Source organism: Balaenoptera acutorostrata, chromosome 1 (genome assembly GCF_949987535.1).
Source record: "Balaenoptera acutorostrata chromosome 1, mBalAcu1.1, whole genome shotgun sequence".
Classification (NCBI taxonomy): Eukaryota; Metazoa; Chordata; class Mammalia; order Artiodactyla; family Balaenopteridae; genus Balaenoptera; species Balaenoptera acutorostrata.
In genome coordinates, this window is record NC_080064.1 from 22,731,383 (window position 1) to 22,746,645 (window position 15,263).

The 15,263-nt window shown below is 39.6% G+C and overlaps 1 protein-coding gene across 5 annotated transcripts in view; it reads left to right on the plus strand.

The window, feature by feature from the left end:
- GMEB1 (glucocorticoid modulatory element binding protein 1) overlaps positions 1-15,263 on the plus strand; it is a 31,492-nt gene that overhangs the window by 3,478 nt on the left and 12,751 nt on the right. Inside the window, exons 1-6 of one of the 5 annotated variants that reach the window (XM_007170540.2) lie at positions 747-3,023; positions 3,213-3,370; positions 9,917-10,029; positions 10,816-10,940; positions 11,983-12,086; positions 14,540-14,697. In XM_007170540.2, coding sequence (XP_007170602.2) covers positions 3,243-3,370; positions 9,917-10,029; positions 10,816-10,940; positions 11,983-12,086; positions 14,540-14,697 — 628 coding nt within the window. In that variant the 5' untranslated portion in view covers positions 747-3,023; positions 3,213-3,242. Of the gene's footprint in view, positions 1-746; positions 3,024-3,212; positions 3,371-9,916; positions 10,030-10,815; positions 10,941-11,982; positions 12,087-14,539; positions 14,698-15,263 lie in introns of those variants that run through there. The other 4 variants (XM_057526336.1, XM_007170541.3, XM_057526334.1 and 1 more) reach the window with 4 other exon arrangements.

Consider the following 15,263-nt stretch of genomic DNA (forward strand, 5'->3'; position numbering starts at 1 on the left):
CGTTAAGTTTGGATTGTATATTGTAGTATCTTGCAATTACTTTTTTCCTGTACTGTGTGACAATGTCACACATCTCTTTCCCTTCTGTAGCTCCTTAAGAGCAGATAACATCCCTTTTCATATCCAGGGAGGCTAAGTCTGTGTCTGATGTGGAGTAGGGACTCAGTACATATTGAACTGGCCATAATGATGGGCAATAAGCAAGGCAGCTTAGCCTGAGCTGTCTAAGTAAATTTATATCCCCTCAGTTGAAGACGAGAAAATTCTAGAAGTCTTTTAGGGTAAAGTGAGTTTACTCATTGCACAAAAATTTATTACATACATGCTATGTGCCAGATTTTCTTAGGAAGTTTTAGGTAGGCAGTTTTGTAAATAGAAGTCTGATATTTGAAAACTATTTATTACACTCGGGAGTCCTGGGCACTAAGCTAGCACAGGGGAGCCTGTTGAAAAAGAAAAGCTATCCTTTCTCTGCCAGGATGTAGTCTGAGGGGGAGAGGCTGACAAAGGGGGTTGATGGTTGTGACAGGGCTGCTGCAGGCGCTGAGGAAGCAAGAAGACCCTCTCAGATCTAGTCAGGGGTGTCACAGATGGCCTCTCTGAGGAAGCGATGTTTTAAATAAGTCATAAAAGTTTAGCAGTGACTTGCCAAAAAGGAAAGAGAAGAGAATTCCCTGTAGAGCAAACAAGTGTGAAGGCTCAGGTGAGGAAATATGGCTTAGTTGAGAAATTGGAGAAAATGCAATGGCAGGAGCCCACAATGTGAGAGGAAGAACTGCGAGAAATGAGGCTAGCAGGGTGGGCAGGGGACAGAGTTGGTGGGTTTTGTAAGCCATGTTAGGGTCTTTGCACCTTAATAGCAGCAAAGGGAATGCACTGAAGGATTTTTAAGGGGGGGAAATGGCCTTTAGTGAGATGACTTTGTCTGCTCTGTAGATAATGAATTGGAGATCAAGACCAGAGATTAGGGTACTGATGAGAAGCAGCTGGAAAAATCCAGGTAACAGTGTGGTGGCTCAGAATATGATGATGGCAGCACAGATGGAGAGTGGGGGTTGGTTAAAAGAGATATATAGGTGATAGAATGGATAGGATTTGGTGGTTGGTTGGATTTAGAAAGAGAAGAGGAGTCAAAAATAGCTCCTTAGTTTCTGGCTTGAGAAAATGGGTGGAGGGTAGCACCATTTATTGAGGCAGGAAACATAGGAGCAGGTTTGAGAGGGAACAGGCTTTCAGTTTAAGGTGCCTACAAGATATTTTAAGAGGCTTTTAGATATAGGAGGTGTTGAATCCAGGAAAAAAGTTTGAATGTGAGAATCATAAAGGGCAGAAGTCTAAGTCACATATGAGGAATTTTAACTAGGTCAAACACAAACAAAAATTGATTGAACCAATGTATGTCAGTGCCTATGATGAGCAAGGCTGTGGGAGACAAGATTTTTATTTTTTATTTATTTATTTATTTATTTTATTTATTTATTTTTTATAAATTTATTTATTTTTATTTTTGGCTGCTTGGGGTGCGCAGGCTTCTCATTGCGGTGGCTTCTCTTGCTGCAGAGCACGGGCTCTAGAGTGCAGGCTCAATAGCTGTGGCGCATGGGCTTAGTTGCTCCGCAGCATGTGGGATCTTCCCAGACCAGGGATCGATCCCATGTCCCTTGCATTGGCAGGTGGATTCTAAACCACCGTGCCACCAGGGAAGTCCCTATTTTTTTATTTTTTTATTTTTAATTAAAAAAATTTTTTTTGGCTGTGCCATGGCATGAAAGAAGCAAGATTTTTAGATAAGCAGCACCTGTCCTGACAGAGAGTATAGTGTAGTCATGGAGGTAGATGTCTGTTCAGTTAACTGCAGTGCAAGGCACAGTGTGATAAGCACTAGAGGAGAGCTGCAAGCAAGTATTGGGGGACCTCAGAAAAGAAAATGGTTAGGCAGTGGCTTTGTGGAGGAGTGAGCTTTGAGCTGGACCTTGAAGGGAGAAGGAGATGAGGGAGAAAGGAGTTTTGGGCTTATGGAATAACAAAGGTAGAGAAACCTGAAAGTACATATTACACGTTCAGAAATCTATGGGAGGTTGGTGTGGCTGGATCTTAAGATTCTTGGGATACTATAGTTGCAGATGAAACTGGGAAAATTTGGGGGCCAAATGAGGGAGATTTTGAGTGCCATGTTAAATGTGTGCATTATAGGCAAACAATTACTGTGGCAGAGCTGAAATGTGGATTCTGTCCTCTGAGTACTAGTTACATATTCAAACTTGCATCCATTGTCTGTCTAAGCACAGTTCAGCACAGTCCTAATCATCTTCAAGTACTCACATATCTAAGTAAATAGAGTGTTCTTATCCATAGTCTCTTATGTGACTCTATCTTTTCAGCTGTGAAGAATAACAGCTGCAGAATAACTTGGGGCCCTCTGAGTTTTCATTGAGATTGAGATAATGCTTTGAGTTACTTTAGAGTCAAGGAGTTTGTGGTACTGGACAGTGGTTTCCCCAACAGCTCTGCAGGGGAGATGTCAGGCAAGACCCTATCTCCATTCAATATGAGGCAAAGAGATATTAAGACGTTCCTGGAGGTCATGCAGTTGGATTCAGCATTTATTAAAAAACCACACGATGCGAACCATCTTTCTTTTTCCCATACAACTTAGTTTAGTTAGCAGATACTTATTAGTATCTGCTTATTAGTATCTACTCACAAAGGACAGAGCACTTGATGAGGTATAATGGCTGGTTGCAAAGAAAATAGATGATTCTTACTTCCTAGGAGCTTAGTTTGGGATGGAACTAGTGGTGTGCTGTAAACCAGCTCTCTAGAAGAAAAAATTTCCTGATTTGTAATGTTTGTCAATTTCTGTGGTGTATATTCTCCCAGCAACTGATTTCAAGCTACCAACTTGATGTCACTAAACTTGGAGTTGGGAAGCGATGTGCACAGTTGGTTCTCAGGAGCTGGTAGAGCTGGCTCTAGCATACCACTGGGTGAATCACACATACTAAGAAAACCTACAATAACAAGTGAGTACTAAGACATTTCTGGAAAGATCAGAGCCTATGTCAGCCCCTTCTCACAGTTCCCATCTTTTTCAGAGGACCATGATCTGCAGGGTGCCCTGGGAATTAATAGTTATTATCTTGGTGTTCCTTTCCTATGGTTGCCATCTTTTCAAACCAGACAAAGTTACTGGTGCTACTTGTTTCTGACAGCAGCTCCAGCTATCTGACTTCATGTGAAAGATGGCTAATGCGGAAGTGAGTGTCCCAGTGGGGGATGTGGTTGTGGTACCCACTGAAGGAAATGAAGGGGAGAATGCTGAAGATACCAAAACCCAAGTGATCTTGCAGTTACAGCCTGTACAACAAGGGTAAGTGACTAGAGATTTGAATATTTTGAAAAATTTGGGAGGTTCAAAGAGTGAGGAAATTGTAACTTTAAGGTGATTTAGCACAGTGGAACATTCAACATAAAACTCTTAGAGCTAATTTTTCATCTCTGTAATGTATTATGTGCTATATTTGTCATTCAGTACTTATTACAACAGTTTGCTGTTTCCTTGTCTCTCTCTGTCTTCTCTACTGTGAGTTCCTTGGGGGTAAGTTACATGGTTCCCTCAGCTTACTTATCCACACTGTTTAGCACAAGACCTTGGTACATGTTTACCAAAAGACAGTGTAGTTAGAGTCAGAGGAGAATAGGCAACTGTAAAAGTATTCCTACCAGAAGTTCTCTGGACCCTCGTGGATGGGCAAATTACTAAGCTTAGTCTATCAAAAAAATATTTATCAACAACCTACCATTACACAACGTATTTCAAAGGTGTTGAAAGAAATATAGCACATGGTTCCAACCATCATGGAGCTTGTAGTCTAGTTGTGCAAGGCAAAAATACATGTTTGTAAATAAAGAGATCACTTACATGGCAAAACCTAAGAAGTTCAGAGTGGCATGGTTAGGATGTGCTTTTGAATTCAGAGGATCACTATGAATTTGAAAGAAGAGATAAGATTTTTCGGTGGTCTTGAAAGTTAAATGGGAACTAGATCTACAGAGAGAAGTGGGGGGTAGTTATTTAAAAAAATTTTTTATTTTATTTTTAAAGTTTTTTTTTTTCGTTTTGTCAAATACAGTTTTTTTTGTTTTTTTGTTTTTTTTGGCTTTGCCGCATGGCACGTGGGATCTTAGTTCCCTGACTAGGGGAGGAACCCATGCCCCCTGCATTAGAAGCATGGAGTCTTAACCACTGGACTGCCAGGGAAGTCCCAGGGGGGTAGTTATTTTATTTTGGGGAATGTATAAAAGATTCTTCAAGGATCAGAAGTGTTCTTGGGCAAACATATACAGTTGGCCCTCTGTATCTGTAGGTTCCGCATCCACGGATTCAACCAACCTTGGATAAAAAATATTAAAAAAAGAAAAAAATCCAGAAAGTTTGAAAAAGCAAAATTGAATTTGCCACATGAAAGCAACTATTTACATAACATTTACATTGTATTAGATATTATAAGTAATCTAGAGATGATTTAAAGTATATGGGAGCGACTTCCCTGGTAGCTCAGTGGTTAAGAATCTACCTGCCAATGCAGGGGACACAGGTTCGCTCCCTGGTCCGAGAAGATCCCACATGCTGTGGAGCAGCTAAGCCCGTGCGCCACAACTACTGAGCCTGCACTCTAGAGGCTGCGAGCCACAACTACTGAGCCCACGCGCCACAACTACTGAAGCCCGTGTGCCCTAGAGCCCGCGTGCTCTAACTACTTAGCCTGTGCCCTAGAGCTCGCGAGCCACAATTACTGAGCCCATGCGCCACAACTACTGAAGCCTGCTTGTTCTAGGGCCTGCGTGCCACAGCTACCTAGCCTGTGTGTTGCAACTACTGAAGCCCACGTGCCTAGAGCCCGTGCTCTGCAACAAGAGAAGCCACCGCAATGAGAAGCCTGTGCACCGCAATGAAGAGTAGCCCCTGCTCGCCACAACTAGAGAAAGCCTGTGCACAGCAATGAAGACCTAACACAGCCAAAAATAAAAAAAAATTTTTTAAATAAAAAAGTAAATAAATAAAGTATATGGGAGGATGTGAGTAGGTTATATACAAATATTCAGTACTATGCCATTTTATAAGGGACTTGGACATCTGTGGATTTTGGTATTTGCAGGGGTGTCCTAGAAGCAATCCCCCACTGATAGCAAGGGACGGCTGTAATCCAATTCCAGCCTACTAAGTAATGTACCTTGCCTTAAAAATTTCTGGAGAAAAACAGTTAACCTATCTTGGTAATTTAAAAAGCTTTTTAGTATAGGAAATTTCAAATATACCCCAAAATAATGAAAATATAATGAACCCCCATGTAAGCATCCATCACCCAGCTTCAACAGTTATCAACACATGGCGAGTCCTTTTTTTTTTTTTTTCACATGGCCAGTCTTATTTCATCTCTACATCCACCCACTCCTGAATTTTTTTGAAGCAAATCCCAGACATTAGTATGTATCTGTAAAAGATAAGGACTTTTTCTTTTTTAAAATATAAACATAGTTTGCTGACATTTCTGAATATTGTTAAGCATAAAGGAAATATTCTAAGGTCTATAAGGGTAAGTTGGTATAAATAATGCCTAACATATAGCCTATAGAGTGGTTTAAATTTTTATTGGCACCAACAGATTATGCATGCTTACTCAAACTCATTTGTTTGGGAATTTTGTTTGATACACATACACATACTTGTAGTTGTTACCTTTTGAGGTAGGGTAACATCAGGAAGAATTAAAGGGCAGGTTCTTTAGTTCTCCGCAGCTTTATTTTCTTATGGAGTCATCATTTCTTCTGTCTTTCCTAAAGTACTCCAGTTGTCACTTGGCCTGTCCCTAGTAGAGACAGAAAAAACATCTCTGCTACTTAGAGACTTAATTCTTTTGAAGATTTGGTTCCACTTATTTTTCTGTTTGTCTTTTTTATTTTCCAAATGATATTGCCTTTTCTAGCAACCTCTCATTGCTTGCTTAGGTAGAGGGATCTTTGTACAACATATATTGACTCCCCACTCCACTGTTTACACTGAATTTTAGTGCATGAGCTAGTGAATAAACATTTTGAGGTATTGCATTTTTTTTTTTGAGGTATTGCATTTTGAGATGCCTGTCGGTTGATTTTTTTAGTTGTATTATTTTATTATTTGAATATTTTATTGCATTTTAGCCTCATTTTATAAAAATGAGCAGGGTACAAAAAACAGTGATTCTAGTGATAAGAAATACTGGTCTCATAATTTTAATACACTTGAGACAAAGATGGAAATCATCAGGTGTCAGTCTTCAGCCTCATCACACTTAACCTGCTTGGCTACAGTTCAAATATGAAGGAGAGAAACAATCAAAGAGTATGTATGAATTGCTGGGAATAAATTGGTAAAGATTATATTCAAAAGGCAAGAAGTAATTAGGGATTTTATATAAGTATTTTTAGATTTCGGTATATAATTCCTCTTGCCCATCTTTTTAGCTTTTATATATATGACATTTTATACTTTCTCAAATATTCATCATATACACATTTTCAGGAATACATTGTGAAGCAAAAGTAGAGTGTCTGGTAACAGTCTCTTAATATGAATACATAGAACCTGACGCATTGTGTAAGATGATACTTTCATAATAATACTAGATTGGTTTTTTTCTTTTTATATATTTATTTTTGGATGTGTTGAGTCTTCATTACTGTGCACAGGCTTTCTCTAGTTGCGGCGAGCGGGGGCTACTCTTTGTTTTGGTGCGCAGGCTTCTCATTGCAGTGGCTTCTCTTGTTGTGGAGCACGGGCTCTAGGCGCGCGGGCTTCAGTAGTTGTGGCATGGAGGCTCAGTAGTTGCACGGGCTTAGTTGCTTCGCGACATGTAGGATCTTTCCGGACCAGGGATCAAACCCGTGTCCCCTGTATTGGCAGGCGGATTCTTAACCACTGTGCCACCAGGGAAGTCCCTAGATTGGTTTTAAAATATGTCCACATTCAACTTTTTTTAAAAACATAGATACTGAGGTACTCAGGTGCTAAGATACTAAGAAGACTTTTAATTCTGGGAATTTTTCAACAAAGAAGGCTTGTTCAACCTATGCTTTCTCTTTAAAAACAAAAAAAGATTGTTATTAACTTTTTCAAATAAAACCTTTAAAACATACTTAAAAAGTCCTCAGGAGGAGTGAAGGTACTAAGATTCCATCACCATTCTTGGCTTTCCAATTCATTTTGGATTCATAACAGAGTTTTTAACAATGAGATCAGGGACTGATGATTTTAATATTACATAAATTTACTCAGTGTACTGAGTGGAATAGTTCAATTTGAGGAGTAGTGACCTTACTTTCCTTATCATGCTCATATCCCTCCCTAGTAGTAAGTTTAAGGCCTTAGGAAGCTGTATAAACTCTTTCAGATCAGTAGGGTACGCCTTAGTTTATGTAATAATTCCACATTCAATTAATCAGAATATCTTTCCTTATCATTCAAGATAAAAAGAACTTAACTCTGTGGATTTTCAGTTTTCAGTGAATTAGAATACAATGATGTAGACTTAACTTTAAAACTCTAGTAAACATAATTTTACCTCACTTCGATGATTCATAAGGCATGTCGGTATCTCATAACGCCTTAACATTTTAAACATATTTTATGATTTTTTACCATAATTGTAGTAGGTATAGAGAATTAGGCTAAATCCATCACTATCCTGAGTTGCTTTAGAAAGATTTTCCCTGATAAAATCTTGTTTGCCCATAAAAATATAGACTATTCCCTGACTTCCCACCCCAAGTGCAATTTTCCGGTTGTTGAAATTATGTATAGACAAGAATTTATTCTTTTAAAGGATTTTGCACATACTGGTCAAGTTAGAATGAGCTTACCAAATTTACTTGAAGCAGTGGTTTGTTTTTTTTTTTTGGCCACGCTGCAGCTTGCCAGATCTTAGTTACCTGACCAGGGATCAAACCTGGGCCCCTGGCAGTGAGAGCGCCGTGTCCTAACCACTGGACAACCACGGAATTCTAGAAGCAGCAGTCTCTCATGTGTATCACACTCCTCATTCATTTACCGGTCATTTATTGTGTGCTGTGCCATGTTCCAGTTAGCACACGACATGCCAGGTGTACAAAATGAATAAAATGTAATCTCTGCTCTCAGGGACTTTTTTTTTTTTTTTTTTTTTTGCACGTGGCTTGCGGGATCTCAGCTCCCTGACCAGGGATTGAACCCGGGCCATGGTAGTGAAAGGCTGGAATCCTAACCACTAGGCCACCAGGGAACTCCTTCTCAGGGACCTTTTAGACTATGCCCAAGGAGAAAGAGAGACAGGTAAACAAGTATATAGTATGAAGTGTTATAGTTGTTGTGACAAAAGCCTAAAGTACAGTTGCATCACAAAGGAGGAAGTGGGTGATTGTACTGGAGGATTGAGATGGAAGGAAAAGCATCATACAGGCTACTCATTAAAAAACAAAAGATGGGGAAGGATGTTCTGGGAAGAGGGAGAAGAGCAAAAATAGACGGTGTAAAAGAAGATGGCAGTTTTGGGAACTACAAATAGTTTGGTATGATTGGGGCTTGGATTGTCTGGTGGGATTTGGTGAGAGATGAAACCAGGGGCCAGATCTTGGAGGGACTTAAATATCATATTAAGGATTTGGGGCTTTATTTTAGCAGCAAGGAGAGGATTCTTGAAGGGTTTTGAGGAGGGCGTTACATGATCACTCTGGAAGGAATATAGAAGATCAGGTAGATGCAAGGAGACCAGTTCAGACTAGAGATGATGCAGCCTGAATTAAGGCGGTAGTGGTGGAAATAGACAGGGAGGATGGCTGGTGTTAAGGAGATGCATCTGGCAGGACTTGGTGACTGACTATGTGGGAGTTGAGGAGGAGGAAAAGGGAGAAATTCAGTGTAATTCCCAGGCTTCTGTTTTAGGCTACTGTGTGCTGGGGAGTGCCATTACAAGGATGGGGAATATAGGAAGAAGAGTAGTTTGGGAGGTGGGAGAGGAAAGAGAACTTGGTTATTTTAGACATGATGAATTCAATAAAGTCCTATGGAATATCAAATGTATTTATTTATTTAGCAGTTAATTATGTCCTGGTGTGGAATTCAGAAGGGAGGTCTGTGCTAGAGGTGTCACCATGCGGATGGCTAATCACTGATGCAAAGGAGATTATTCAGGCAGTGCTTTAGGGTAACAAGTGCAATAATTAACACGTTAGGTTTATTATGGAAATTGAACAAAGGATGTCAGTGTATCGTGTTAGGTGTTCTGAGCCCATTTCTTAGAAGGTAGAAACATTTTGGAGAGAGATTGTCCTTAAGTGGTACCTCTAGTTACTGCTAGTTACTTTGGGCATAATGGCTCTCTTACTTTTTTTTTTTTTTTTTTAACTAGGTTCTGCTCATGTCTATAGTTTGATTATGGTGACTTAAAAAATGCTAAAGTGTAAAAATGACTAAAGTTCCTAGATTCCAACAAGGGACATCAACTTCTGTGGTCAGTAGGTTCTTCCTGGTTTGAACTAACAGTATTACTTTTTAGTCTTATTTGGATAAATCTATAATGTGACTTAATCTTATACTTGAAGCAGCACTTTATGTCATGAGCTTTTAAAGTTAGGGGAAAGTCTGGTGTAAAATAGTAGCAAGTGGCGCTGTAAATACAGCAGCAAGAGGAACTTTCCTTTGGGGTGAGGAAAGTTGTTGATTCATTTCCATGGTAGTAGCTGCTAAGCAGTTCCGGGCAGCTTAGAATTTAAATACACTGGGGCACTAGTCAAAGCACTAACATCGAGTTGTAGAGTATATTATTTTATTCCTTTTGAGAGAGATTAAAACAAATTTCTTAACCCCATGCTGTGAATATTAATTTTTTCATGATTTATGTAGTTTGTTTATCGATGGACACTTTTACAACAGGATTTATGAAGCCGGATCCGAGAACAACAGGGCAGTTGTGGCAGTAGAAACTCACACGATACACAAAATTGAAGAAGGGATTGGTAAGTCTTTTTGTTGTTCTAGTACTTTTTTTTTTTGGCCGTACCTCAAGGTATGCGGAACCCATGCCCCCTGCAGTGGAGGTGGGGAGTCTTAACCACTGGACCACCAGGGAAACCCTGTTCTAGTACTTTCGACCTTAGGTTCCTTGGTTGAGATTTCTTGCCTTTTGTGCCTTATTTTTCCCCCCTACCCAGTGTGCCCTACCAGTGCTGTAGCCATCAATTTGATGATGGCAAATCTAGAGACACCGCTGCCTAAGATGCTAGGGCTGTCCATTGATGTTTAATGTGAATTTGCTAGGGTTGCTGAAAAGATTTGTCATCAATAGAAATCCCTCAGAGAAATTGGAGCCTCAAGGTTGATCTCCTCTGTCATTAGGGAAGTTGCTGATGAGGTGTTGATTGGAAGGCAGTCAGTGGAAAGAAACTGAAGTTAGACAAACCTGAGTTTGAATCCCACGTTCTCACTTCTTAGCTGTGTGTCCTTGGGAAAGTCCCTTCACCTTTCTGAGTCCTACACAGGGACATAGGAAACAATCACTGCCTCACAGGATTGTTTTAAGAACTAAAAAAGATTAAGCCTATAAAAGCACACAGCACAGCGTCTGGCACATAGTGGGAGCTTGGTAAGAGAGCTGTTATGCCAAACTTCTTCCAGAAGATTCCTAAACAGTACCAACCAGTGTGAACTGTTAGCCCCTCAGAGGAACCAGGAGACTAGAGATTCTGAATTAAGCTTTGGGGAAGAGTGTTTGATAAATAAATGATATTTTTTCCATTTTCAAGATGCAAGCACTATAGAAGCAAATGAGGATATGGAAATTGCTTACCCCATAACTTGTGGGGAGAGCAAAGCCATTCTCCTTTGGAAGAAGTTTGTATGCCCAGGAATAAATGTAAAGTGTGTCAAGGTAATTGTCTTTTCTCCTTGCTGGGGCCTATTTTGGGTCTCCTTGTTTTCAAAGGGTATGGTTTTAGTGCCTCTTCTCTCTCTTCCACCGTGTCAATGTTTTTAATTTTGTGGTGTCCCTTTGTGTCACAGTAAAAAAAAAAAAAAAAAAATAGGGACTTTGGAGTGAAATTGACCTGGATTCAAGTCCCACCAGAATATAAGTCCTTTGAGAGCTGAGAATTTGTCTATCTTGTTCACCATTGTATCCCCAGTACCTAGAATAGGGCTTGTCATATTTATCAGTAAATATTTGTTGAATGAATGGAGTCCCATCTCTATCACTGACTAGCTAGGTAACCTTGATCAAGTTATTTAATATTTCAGAGCCTCATGTGTTAAAATACAAATAATTATACACACATACGCACACAGTAAGGTTGCTAGAAGATGAAGTGAGATCATATATGTAAAATGCCTTATACTGGTGTGTAATTTGGTAGAGTTTATTAAAAATTATTACTGATAAAAATAAGTAATCTTCATGAGAGCACAATGTGGAAATAATTGCTTATTCTGTCTCCACTGGTAGCCACAGCTGACCCATAGATAGTAGTCACCATCAGTGGCATCATCCTAGAATCATTAAGAATTACAGAGCTTCGAGGCTTTGTAGTGCTGTTGGTTTCTACCATCCTTATTTTTTCTACCAGATCCTGAATCTTGTCATTAGGGCTGGATAGATTACTTCAGTTTAAATAGCCTTTGCAACATTGGACCCATCTGCTTGATTCAGGGCATAAATGGATTTTAGATCCTAATCAGTATATTAATCTCTGACCCTCCTCGTGTCTTCTGTAGCTTCGTACGAGGACAGGGCACTGTGTCCAGAGAAGGATCATCTTCTCTAGCACAATAGGGCGGGAGGATGGAGAATACAAGGCTATGACTAAAGATGTCATTTGGGTATTTTTTGTACATAACAAGTAGAGTTATGTCTTTCTTTCCCTCTTGGCCTGCCTAAATTAACATTGGATTATTTTGGACTTTACTTTTTACATTAGTTCAATGATCAGTTGATCAGCCCCAAGCATTTTGTTCATCTGGCTGGCAAGTCCACCCTGAAGGACTGGAAGAGAGCTATTCGTCTGGGTGGAATCATGCTCAGGTGAGCTCTAATAGCAAGTTCATACCTTTCAACTGACTGTGGGGCACTTAATCATGGTGGAATCCAGAGAATCCAGTCTTCTTAATTTGAATTTTTATTCTGCCTGAAGGATTGGCTTAAACAATCCATGTATCATTTGACCTTCATCAACTTGTTCTTAAAATCCCTGTGAGAGAAGAAAAATTGAATTAAATTGACTCTTCCCAGCATCTAGGACAAATTCTTCTGATGTCAGAATGTTGGGCAAGATCTTCTCTGGGAAGGGAAGCTCAGGAGTAGATGACAGTCCAGCTTGAGATCACTCAGCATAGGCAGAGCTAAGCCTGGTGCTAAGAAAGCTTGACAACGACGGAGATGTGGGCTGATGGACAAATCCTGGGATAATCTGGTAGAGTAGAAGGGTGCTGTTCGTAAGTAACAATTATGCACAGCGAATGCAATCCTTACCGTCATTGTACCATAGAAATAAACTTTATTTGTTTTGTTTTTAAATATTTATTTATTTATTTAGGCTGCGCCCGGTCTTAGTTGCGGCATGCAGACTCTTAGTTGCGGCGTGCATATGGGATCTAGTTCCCAAATCAGGGATCGAACCCGGGCCCCCTGCATTGGCAGCGTGGAGTCTTACCCACTGCACCACCAGGGAAGTCCCAGAAATAAACTTTAGAATGTACAGTATCCCCACTCCCATCTCTTTATGCAGCAAGTTTATCATTGTAATCCACCCCACTCCTCGGTGAAATTAACATTAGTTGGTATTTCTTGAGCACTCAACTATTGATAGAAAATTTTAAAATGTGGTTAAGAATTAAAAGTTCCCCACAGAACATGTATCAAGAGCCTTAAAAACCTCTTACCTTTTGTCTTTAATTTTTTTAAGGAATCTGTCTTAAGAGAAATCTATAGTGCTTGTAGAGATTCAAGTATAAAAGTGTTCATTGCAACATAATTTATGATGGTGAAAATTACAGTCTGCTTTAATATACAATCAAGGTGTATCTAAAGTAAATTATGGCTCATCTAAATATATCTGAGTTTATACTATGGGATATTATGAGGTCATTAAAATATTTCTAAAGAGTTTTTACATGGAAAATGCTTATGATGTAATGTAAGGAAGAAAACAAAATGTAATATCAATTAATTTAGTTGTTTTAAAAAACACACATATATAAGTAAATTTAGTAGAAGAAAATATGCTGAAATGTTGATATTATCTCTGTGTTGGATATTTTTTTAAAGAGCAGCTGTTTTCTTTATAGTTTTCTGTATTTTCCACAGAAAATGTTTTTTTCTTTATGTATGATTTTTATAGTCAGAGGCATAATTAAAAAAAATTCATTCCAGATGATTTGTATGCATTAATCAGTAGTTGAACGAAATTGGGGGTGAATACCTTTAACTTTCTTTTTTTTGTTGTTCTTGGCTTGTTTTATTTGCCCAGAAAAACAAGTGTATGCCAACTTTCCCCAAATGTAAAAGACTCAGAGTGTCTAAAAAATCTTTAGTGAAAGCCAAGTAACATTATAACATAGAGTTTACTGTAATTAAAATACCTCATGGCTTTGCTCATGGCCTATAATAACGTCTTGTGAATCTAGTTATAAGGACATTTTATAGTGGGGGTTTAGTATAATCAACTTTGCTCTGTATTTATAGGAGAGTTATCTCTTCTTTTTTTTTTAAAGGAAAGAAATGTGCTGAAGTTTTATGTCTCCAGAAGTGGCAACAGATCTTGCTGGTCTACAAGTACTAATACATCAGAATCTAATCACAAAATTCTAATCCCTCTGTGGCATTTCTCATTTGTGCTGGGATATGAGTTAGTCTTTTCCCCTTTTGGGCTTCGTTTCAATGAGATTCTATGGGGAAATTTAGCTATTGTCAGGAGTATATGTCTAAAACTTTGTGATAACGGGAAATAAAAGAGAGTACTCATAATGAGTAGGCTAAGGAGGGAAGAGGAGTACTTGTAAATGTGGGCAGGACCAATGAACATTTTATAGCCCCAATTAGAATTTCTGCAACCTAATGACTTTTAAATTATTTAATTATTTATTTGTTTATGGCTGTGTTGGGTCTTCGTTTCTGTGCTAGGGCTTTCTCTAGTTGCGGCAAGTGGGGGCCACTCTTCATCGCGGTGCGCGGGCCTCTCACTATCGCGGCCTCTCTTGCTGCGGAGCACAGGCTCCAGACGCTCAGGCTCAGTAATTGTGGCTCACGGGCCTAGTCGCTCCGCGGCACGTGGGATCTTCCCAGACCAGGGCTCGAACCCGTGTCCTCTGCATTGGCAGGCAGATTCTCAACCACTGCGCCATCAGGGAAGCCCCTAATGACTTTTAATACTATTAGGTTTCATTAACATATAGAAGGGACTCAGCAACTTTGTCTCTATTTGTCCCTTCAAGATGAAGTGTAGGCTGAATTGGTACTTCTTGTCTCTCTTTGCACAGGAAAATGATGGACTCCGGACAGATTGATTTTTACCAACATGACAAGGTTTGCTCCAATACCTGCAGAAGCACCAAATTTGATCTTCTGATCAGCAGTGCAAGAGCTCCAGTGCCAGGACAGCAGACAAGTGTGGTGCAGACACCCACGTCGGCTGATGGTAGGGGGTAGGAAACCACCTGAAAACCCACTGTGTTTTTCAGTAGCACTTTTCCCCTCATTTCTCCTTTGTGTTTCTTTTTTCAATTCTCGAGAGCGTTAATGTAAGGTATGGTAATCTTGGGTGGGAGTCCATGCTTTAGAAAGAACTCTCTTTGTTTTCTCCCAAATGATTCCTATTGGCCAGACCTCCTTCCTTGTTCTTTATTACAGTGCATGGTAAACGTTAGAAAGGTGATCCATATAATGCTTATTTAACAGTCTCACTTTGGTGCCACTTGACATATCTTTGAAATCAGATTGTTTTAAAAATCCTTTGCTCTTCTAGTGGTCAAGGCAGGCGGGTGGATTAGAACGGAGAACGGTTTTCAGCTGTTGAACTGAGATGTATCAAAGACAGTGTGTCACTGGCTGGGCTGGACTCTGGAGACTGCTGTAAGGATCAAAGAGCTCTGTCTGTAAGGAATTCAGATAAGCAAGCTGAGGCTTCTTCACAAATGAGATAGGATGGGCACACACTTAACTTCAGTATTGTTGAGCTTGGGACAAGGGCTCTCTAGGAAAGAT